At 41.3% G+C, this 9,829-nt stretch overlaps 1 protein-coding gene across 1 annotated transcript in view; it reads left to right on the top strand.

The window, feature by feature from the left end:
- The first annotated feature begins 592 nt into the window (after positions 1-592).
- WWC3 (WWC family member 3) overlaps positions 593-9,829 on the top strand; it is a 201,561-nt gene continuing 192,324 nt past the window's right edge. The window contains exon 1 of the mRNA XM_021006225.2: positions 593-897. Within this exon, the coding sequence (XP_020861884.1) occupies positions 596-897 (302 nt within the window). The 5' untranslated portion in view covers positions 593-595. The remainder of the gene's footprint in view (positions 898-9,829) is intronic.

Below are 9,829 nucleotides of genomic sequence, written 5' to 3'. Positions count from 1 at the left end.
GAGCCGTCGGTAGCAGCCGAGGCGGTGGCGGCCCCGAGACCGTGATCCAGTGCGGTGGAGAAGAGCAGGTCCGGACTGCCTCGAGGGCGGGCACCCTCCGGTTTGCCCACGGAGGGTCGGCGGCCGGAGTGGGAGACAGCGGAGGGTCCCGGGGGAAGTCTAGGCGGCGGCTGGAGAAGGGGCCCGCTCCGGGAGCGCAGCGAGAGTGCCGGGTGGCTCCTTCCAGGCGCGGCGGGCGCGGCGGCGGCGGGACTGGTTCGCGGGCTCCAGGGTCAGAGCTGCCCGGGCACGGGCGGAGGAGAGCCGGGAGCAGCGGGAGCGGGCGGAGGATGAGCCCTGTGCGGGGGAGGAGCCGCTGCTGTCGCCCGGCCTTCCTGCTCTACCCGTTCGCTCCCCGCGCCTCCTGCGCTGGTTGGGACAGTTGTTAGTGCTGGAGGAAGAGGCGGAGGAAGCGGCGGCGGGGGGCGGCCGGGGCCCGGGCTGGGCAGCAGCAGCTGGCCCGGCCCGGGGCGGGGAGGCGGCGGCGGCGGCTCCAGAGCCCAGGGGCCCAGGGACTGTGTGGCAGGGAGGCGGCGGCGGCCGGGGCCGGGTAACCATGCCTTGGCTGAGCGGGGGCCGACGGCGGAGGCAGCAGCAGCAGCAGCCGCAGCAACAGCAACCTCAGCAGCAGCAGCAACAGCAGCCTCCGCCGCCGCCGCCGCCGCAGCAGCAGCCTCCCCAGCAGCAAGGGGGGCCCGGGCAGCCGCCGCCACCGCCGCAGCCGCAGCAGCAGAGAGGCCGGGAGAGCTCGGAGCTGCCCCTGCCCGCAGGCTGGGAGGAGGCGCGGGACTTCGACGGCCGCATCTTCTACATCGACCACAACACCCGGCAAACCTCTTGGATCGACCCTCGGGACAGGTAACTCAGGGGTGCGTGCGTGCATGCGTGTGTGTGTGGGGTGTGTGTGTGTGTGTGTGTGTGTGTGTGTGTGTGTGTGTGTGTGTGTGTGTGTGTGTGTGTGTGTGTGTGTGTGTGTGTGTGTGTGTGCCCGCGCTGGAGGAGGGGGAAGGGGCGGGCAAGCTAACATGCTTCCCTCCGGTGCACCCAGGGATCTCCATGGACGGTACCAGTAGCAGAGGCAAGCACAACACGGATCTTACTCATCTTTTCTCTCACCCCTTTTTTCCACCCTTCCCCCTCCCCAACTGGAGGGGGGCAGGAAATAAGGAACCAAAGCCCACTCCTGTTGGCTCCTTGAAGTTTTTGGGTTGGGGCTGGGGGAGATCACGCCCCGCCGTGAAGCGTTTGGAAAGTTGTATTTGGAAAGTTGTATTTGGAAGGACTTTGGCGATGGGGAGCGAGATGAGGGGGGTCGTTGCAGGCTTTGCGGAGCTTCCCAGCTGCCGCGGGCAGGGCAGGAGGAGCCTCGGTCCTTCCCCCCAGTCCCAGATGAAGGAGCGGATATTCTGACTCGGTTCCTTCACGTCAGACTCTCTTTCAGTAGATTCAGAACTTGGACGCTTGGAATTTCCTCTTCTCATGTGGGTGATGGATGCCCTTTTTTTTTTCCCCTCTTTTTCCGATGGTGGTTTCGCCCAGTCCTCCTGCGTGCCTGGGGTGGGATGGTGGCCCGAAAAACAGTCCTCCCGAATCGGACGTGCAGATCCAACTAACACAATATTGATAATCCACAATAACCACATCCGAGGCTGCGGGAGACAGGCAAGAAGCTCCTCCGTGTGCTGGCAAACGCTCTCCTGTTTGCCTAGGCTTAAGGCGAGCTCCGCACGTCCTTATGAAGCCCTTAAATTGTAGGATTTTTAATTGATGAGATGAGCTGTCAGGCAGGAATACACTAGTCTTTCCTCGACATTCTGGTTTTGGTTAACTTTTTTTTTTAATAGTATGAACTTTGTCTTAATCTAACCATCCTACTATCCGGTGAGGTAGAGCTGAGATTCTCAAACTTTTTGGAATTTGATGTCCAGCTATTCTTCTGTCACTCTCTCATCCCCTTCATGTCGGAGAGTTACTTTTTAAAATTAAATGAATACAGTTCTACTTGGGGAACTTGCTTAACATCTCACTATGTCTCTTGAGATAATAGGGGACTCTGATGTGTTGGGAAATCATGACTTTAAGTGAGAGCAACTATATTTTGGAGAAAAACTACAGAAAAGAGAAGAATTTTAGAAACAATTGTGGGGTTTTTTAAAAGAAAATTCATAATAAATTCCTAACAGCTAAAGAGATTTCCAAATTCATGGCCACATTTTATTTAACTTCTTGAAGTTTCACCTTAGTGAAGTTTTGTGCTCTTAGTAAAACCAAGCTAGTTAACCAGCCAAGTTAGTATTGCTAGACTGTTACTAAGAGTGCTTCTAGGGAGAAATATGTGTTCTTAAGAATACATGTACTTCAGAAATCAAATGAGTTTCCTTTTGTTAACTGATACCTTGTCCCACCTAAAACAGCTTCTGAAACTTCAGGCTTCTTCTAAAGAGCCTAAAAGGAAGTGTTATAGGTCTTCAGTGCTTTAAATTTTTTTTTGAAAGGACCTTGTATGGTCACTTTATTCCAGCTTCCTCCTACCTATACTAGAAAGGAAATACTCCTTGGCATTTTGTTACTTTGAAATAAGCTTGTTGAGGGGGAAGCCTGTTTGCTTCCTGATAACTATTGATTCAGAACTCTTCCCTGGTTTCCTCTTCCCAGTCTCTCAAAGGTTCCTTAGTACTTTGTTTGGATTCCTTAGAGCTCTGGGCTCAGAAACAAGTATAAAATGAGATCCAATTTTATAAGTGGAAGAAATGCTTAGTGTAAAGGTATTTTGGAAATCAGGTGAGATCATATTGTAATTTTAACCAAAAGCCCAAGCCACAGCTGTTTGAGAGCTATCAAGGCTTAGACAGTGCTGGAATTGGTAGCACTGCTTGGAATGTAGAGCATTCTTAATTTTGGACTTTACTTATTTCTTTCAAGTACACAATGAACTTGAAAATGAAAAAGTTTAAATGTTACTTTCCTTTGAGGAAATGAGATTATTTCAGGAGAATGATGTGAAAAAACCCTATTTTTGTTGTAGTGGTTGGTTATATTTTAGTGTAGAATTTACAATAAATAAAATTTTGTGTTTACAGTTGTTTGACTAGCATAAATGAAGCTTGGTAAAGGGAGTACCCAAAGGCAAACAACATAGAAATATGCATTCTCTGTAGTTGTCATAATACATTGTCCTTCTTTCCTTGATTTTTTAAAATTCTTCTGCAGAATTTGTGCTATAAAATGACTTTTCCATCCTTTTAAATCCATTTTTTTTGGTGCTGAAAGACCTTGCTTGTGTTAATCTAACATTTTTCTAAGAGTTGACTGAACCCTTGAACTGGGAATGTATTAGTTAACTAAAGTCAGTGAACTGAAGTCAATAGTTTAGGTTTTAGTAAAGTAAAACCATGTCTATGCTTTTTATATGAGACAATGTTTTTATAGTAAGTGAAAATGCAACAGGGGACAGTTTGAACTTCAGCTCCCATAATACCTTGCCAGAAATATGTATGGAATGTTAAGCAGGCCACAAACGTTTAAGTGGAGTCTCTGTTAAAGATTGTAATAGTAATGGTTGCAGTTCCTCTTTTTCACAACACATTGCTCATTTTTTATTAGTGCCTGGTTATCCTTTAAGTTGTAATTAATTTTTATTATATATTGTGAACTGTGCTTTCAAGCTGAGAATTTTCATATATGACTCTGACCCTGTTAAATCTTGTTTGGGACACACTGGCAAATAATATACTACCTCCAGTCCCCTAAAGTTAGAGAATTTTGTTGTGGTGTTGTTGCCTCACCAAAATGGGAGCTGACAGGAGAGAAGGAACATAAATCACATCTTTCTTAATAGAGTTAAGTTGTAAAAGGAAGGATTAACAGAAAGGATTAAGCAAAACCATTTCATATGTAACTAAATATTTCAGTAGCATTAAAATCATCTTCAAAATTTAAAAATGTAAAAAAAAAAAGCTTTAATGTTGGTTAAAGAGGATACATTTCAGCTAATTTTTCCCCTAGAATAGTTCCCATGTATTTAGGTTCTTAGTGGGTCCACCATTAATGAGTTATAGGAACTGGAGCTTCTTGGTGTCAAAAAAGGGATTCATTCCTATGTTAGAAAGTTTAGGCATGTGGCTAAAATACCATTTTTAAAGAAACAATAGTTTACAGTTGTGCAAACAAAAGCAAAACAAAACAGAAAACATTGGTGCTCAAGCTTTCTGTGATGTGATTTTTTTTTAGCATTTATTTTTGTAACGGGTTAACTAGAACTTTTACCTGAAAACTTTGGAATTCAAAACTAATTTTGTGTGATTGAAAAAGGTTAATGTATAATTTACAAGACTAGCAGTTTCCTTAAGTCACAGTTAAAAGGATATAAGGATTACTTTAGTGCATCTGCTGTTGCACTTACAGAACTTAGTACTTAGAATTTATGTGAAACCATAGAATCTAACTTTATGTTTGTAAATTGTTTCTGGTGCTCTGTTAGAAATAATTCAGTTTCCAATGTGTTGGAATTTTCTGATTCTTTTATGAGAAAAGGCTTATCTCTGTTGGTAAAGGGAGTTTTTACTTCCATGAGTTTCCAAATTAATGAAATCACTGATCCACATCACTGGGCTTGGAATCAGAAAGGCTTATCTTGATGAATTCAGATCCAGTCTCAGACACTTACTAGCTATGGGCTGATAGACCTTGGGTAAGTCACTTAACCCTATTTGCCTAATCTCTAAGATGAGCCAGGGAAGGAAATGGAAGACCATATCTTTGCCAAGAAAACCCCAAAATAGGGTCACAAGGAGTTGTAGAGGACTGAAATGACAGAACAGCAAAATTGTTTGTGGTTATTGAGGTTAAGATGTTGCAGTATAAAGCAATTAAGATTATGATTTGGGGAACATAGTTTTGACTTAATTTTTGGTGGCCTTTGTGACATGCTGGATAGAGTCAATCCTTGGGGCTAGGAAAATGTATTCAAGTACCCCATATGTATGGACTGTGTGGTGCTGTGCAAGTCATTACCTCTTGCTGCCCTGAGCAACAGTCGAAGATGATAAGTTGCTAAGAAGGTGCTGATATGAATTGGTAGAGGGAATTTCCTCTGCAGTGATTTCCTTATACCAATAAAATCACCAGTCCAGTTCCTGATCCCTACCTCTGTATGTCCTAGTATTTTGAATCACATTAGTTTTTGGTAGGTAAAAAATTTGGAAGTAAACAGTGGGCTATTTTGAGAGCATTATTGCTTCTTTTAATTGTTTAAGAAGCCCATATTTCATGAGAGATTGTCTTGGTGTTGTAACTTATTGGAGTCTTGATGTCACTACCTGTAGCTCAAGTGTAAGAAAGGCAGTATTGGAAAACTAAACAATTCATCATAGAAAATGTAGATATGTCTTGGAGATTAAAGAGGAAACTTGTGGATAACACTGGTGTAAGGAGATAAACAACATACATGTTAAAAAATTTTCTGTTGTCAAACTGGATAGAGTAATCAGGAAAACCTGAGTTCAAGTGTTATGATATACATAGCAGCTGTGTGTGATCCTGGGTAAATTACTTGGCCATCTCAATATCCCAGGCAAATTTATTCAGAACAGGGGCTCTCTGCATTAGGGTAGAGAGAATTTCCTCATTCAATATTCTGTATACAAATAAAATAACCTGAAATTTTTAATATACATCATTTCATACACTAATCAAATTTGTAGTACACTGAAGCACTTTGAACAACTTTATGATACTTTGCTTTATGAGTATTTGGAGGGGTTTGGGGGAGAGCTCAAGCAAGTCACTGCTTTCACTCGGCCATCTTGGCTCCACCCTGGATACTTTGCTTTAAAGGAAAAACTATACATATATGTGCACACATATACATATACTTTGTACGCAAATATCTAAGTATGCTAATTTTATATTAAGGGTTATCTAAAATAACCAAGTAGAGGCCATAAGTGCTACCTTCTTGGAATTTTAGTTTAGAATGAACTATAAATTTAACTTCTGGTTTGGAATGAACTTGTAAAAATGTTTTCTATATTTGTCTTAGTTTACTCTTAGTTTAAATAAACTATTCCTGAAGAGTTGTCTGATACACTGAGGTATATGTATGTGTGTGGTTTTATATTTATATATGTGTGTGTATGTATTTGTACACATAGACACATACACATATGTATACATATAAATCTACACATATGTACTTATACATAGATATGTCTCTTCTCTCTGTCTCTCTCTCTCTGTCTCTCTCTCTCTCTCTCTCTCTCTCTCTCTTCACTGGTACAAGGAACTTCCAGGTGAGGAAACTCCCTTCTACCACTGCACCATCACTGCTACTTATACAGTATAGTCTTAGACAGTTGCCTGCAACATTAACAGGTTTAGCGACTTGCCTAGATTGGTGCATTACAGCCAGTATGTGTCAAAATAGTGACTTTATAAAGTCAGATCTTTCTGGATCTTAAGGCCAAATCTCAATTCATTTTTCTACCATGGTTCCCTGGTCTATGTGGAAAAACCTCCTTTCTGTTTGTATGTGATTTTAGTGTTGTTTAGATAACACACCTGCTTCTAAAATAGTAGGAATGCCTAGCTCCAAGAATGGCTTCATTTTGGGTGTTCAACTACTACTATGTGTCATAACCCTTTTAAGAAAGATAAATGGGAAATTCATACAAAAAATAAGTCCTAGTCATCTTGAAACACATAATTTCCTTTTCATCTTTTTCATTCTAATTTTTAACATTGCGGTAAACCTTATGTTATCCTTCCTAGTAGATGATAATGTAGTGACTTTAGTGATATGTTTTGGAAAGCTAGGGGACTTTAGTTTTGTAGAGAAGACACTTCATTCTCAATTCTGTTTTGTTTTTTAAACCAATCTTTGCCACAGAGAAAGAGTGACTTGAGAGAGAGAGAAATGGCCTTAGAATCAGAAAGACTTGAATTCAATTCCCACTTCAATACATACTTGTTGTGTGTGACCCTGGGAAAGTCACTTAACCCCTCAGTTGCCCAGGCAACTTTCTAAGACTAAATTTCAGAGAAGGCACTTTTCTATATTGTTAGAGAAAGTTCCTCACCAGAAACCTATACACTGTGGAAATCACAGGTTCAATAAAAACAACAGCAATAAAACAAAAAAAACTTCATCACTTTTCCAATCAACATAGTAAAATTCTCAAATAGGCAAAAAAGTCAATGAAATCTTGAGTTAACTCACCGTACCTACTGGTGAAATTGGTGCACATTTATGCAATGCCCACTTTGTGGGGAATGCTGTGGTAAAAGCTATTGGGAATTCAGCAAATGCAAGTGTCATAATTGGGAAAATAAGATAAAAATTACAAATAAGCTAATTTAAATATGTATTTATCATAAATCTTAGATGCCTTGTAAAGCCCCATATGATGAACAAATGAATTAAACAGGCAATAATTGCAATAGGATTTCCGAAAAGGGAGAGATCAGATCAAAAAAGGATTCATAGTATCATTTTTCAGGTAAATGAAGGAGTAAGAAAGCATTTATTAAGTGTTTGCTATTTCCCAGGTTCTGCTCTAAATGCTGGGGATACAAATACAAAAAATGACACTCTCTTCTCACGAGCTTATATTCTAATAGGGTGAAACAACACTGAATAGGTAAGTGGTCACCAGGGAAAGCTGAAGTCACAAATGGTGAATGGAGCCATAGGGCAATAAAAGAATGTGCCCTTACCAGAAGGCAGCAAGCATTTATTAGGCTCTCTTAAGCGCTGAAGATAGAAAGAAATGCAAAAAACAGAGTCTGCTCTCCAGGAGCTCACATTTTAATAGAGGACATGACATGGCAGCAACAATGTACAAACAAGCTATACGAAGGATAGAGAGACAATCTTAAAAGGAAAGCATTAGCATGAAGGTGGACCAAGAAAGACTTCTTGTGGAAGGTGGGATTTTAGCTGGGACCTGAAGGAAGTCAGGGAAGCCAGGAAGTGGAAATGAGGAAGTGAGAATTCCAGTCAGTACCCAAGAAAATGCATGAAGTCAGGAAGTGGAATGTCTTGCAGGAGCAAACAAGGAGGCCATTGAAGGTGTAAGAAGTCTGGAAAGTTAGAAAGCGGCCAGATTATGAAAGGTTTTAAAAGCCAAATAGCATTTTATATTTGATCCTTGAGATAGAAGGCAGTGACAGGAGTTTGTTGAATAGGGATATGACATGTTCAGACCTGTGCTTTAGGAAGATGAATTTAAGTGGAGGATGGACTGGAGTGGGAAGACTTGGGGGGTGGGAAACTAATAACAACTCAGCAGTATTGACTGGTTATTGTTTGCTGAGCAAAGAGGTAGTGTGCATATGTTTGGAGGAGAGGAGTGGGAAGGTGGGGAATTCTGGAGCAGTGCAGTGGTAGGAAGGTAGCTTAGATGTAGTACATTGCCTCAGGATGGGAGCTGGTGATCTGTTTGAAAGAGTGCAGCTCGAGACGTCAACCCTGAAAGGCCCTGGGTGGAACGGCAGAAAGATGGCAATGTTAAGATCTAAGATCCAAGGAGCCTATGTGATTTACTCCAATGTTGGTCATCATTATTAACCAACATTTTTTTGAGTGCCTGCTACAGGAAGGACTTTAATTGAGGAGGCAGGATTTGAACTGAGTCTTGAAGAATGGATAGTCTTTGAGTCTTCAAGAAGTAGACAAGAAGGATGGGGATGTCAGAAATCCATCTTAGGGAAAACAAGTGAGTTCAAGCTCGAAGGCAGTGAAACATAAGGTATGTTTGGGATTTAGTGTGTAGACCAATTTAGAGATTTTATGGTGGGGAAGAGTGATAGTCAGGATGGTACAAATGGGTGCTGTGTTTGGAGTCAAAGGGTGACTTGGGTTCAAATGCTGGCTTTGCCACTCATTCCTTGCACAACCTTGAAAAAATCACTTTGCTTTTCTGGTCTTCAGTTTCCTGATCTTTTAGCTGAATGGATTGAACTAGAATAGGAGAGTGCTACCTTCTGCCTATATATTTTTTGTAGGGCCCAGGGGCTAAGAAAGATTTTTCCTTTTTAAAATACAATAAAACTTTATTTAAAAATGTAAAAAAGAAAACCCTACCACTCTTAGCTTCAAATTAACATTTTTATATTCCCCACCTAAAACTTAGCTTTTCCTCCCAACATCTCTATATTATTAATGGTATTGATGTCTGACTAGGCACCCAGTCTTAAAACCTAGTCTTGAGCCTTCTCTCCCTCCCCCCGATATATTTGATCATTTTCACTTAAAAATTTCAATGTATCCACATCTCACTTTTGTTCTCACATAGCTCAGTCCTTAGTTCAGTCCCTCATCAAATCTCTACTGGTTTATTGCAATAACCTCTTAATACTTCTGTCTAAAGACTCAACTGTTTCCAATTTATCTTCTGCACAGCCATCAAATTGATATTCTCTTTTTAAAAATAGTATTTTTTCCAATTACATGTAAAGACAATTTTTAACATTCAATTTTTAAAAAATCATTTGAGTTCCAAATTATCTCCCTCCCTTCCTCACTACCCCCTCCCTATGCAATTTGATATAGTTTGTATATGTGAATTGTGTACAACATATTTCCATATTAGTCGTGTTGTGAAAGAAGAAACAGGCCCAAAGAATAGAATCATGAAAAAAAAATAAAGTGAAAATACTATGCTTCTGTCTACATTCAGGCTTCATCAATTCTTCTCTGGGTATGGATAACATTTTCCGTCATGAGTCCTTTGGACAAATTACTTAAAGTAAAGGTCAGATCATATCACTCCTTTGCTCAAGAAGCTTCACT

The sequence above is a fragment of the Phascolarctos cinereus genome, unplaced genomic scaffold (genome assembly GCF_003287225.1).
Source record: "Phascolarctos cinereus isolate Bilbo 61053 unplaced genomic scaffold, phaCin_HiC Scaffold_726;HRSCAF=1367, whole genome shotgun sequence".
Taxonomy (NCBI): Eukaryota; Metazoa; Chordata; class Mammalia; order Diprotodontia; family Phascolarctidae; genus Phascolarctos; species Phascolarctos cinereus.
Note: the sequence above shows the minus strand (reverse complement) of the source record. Positions and strands in the feature narration are given on the sequence as shown.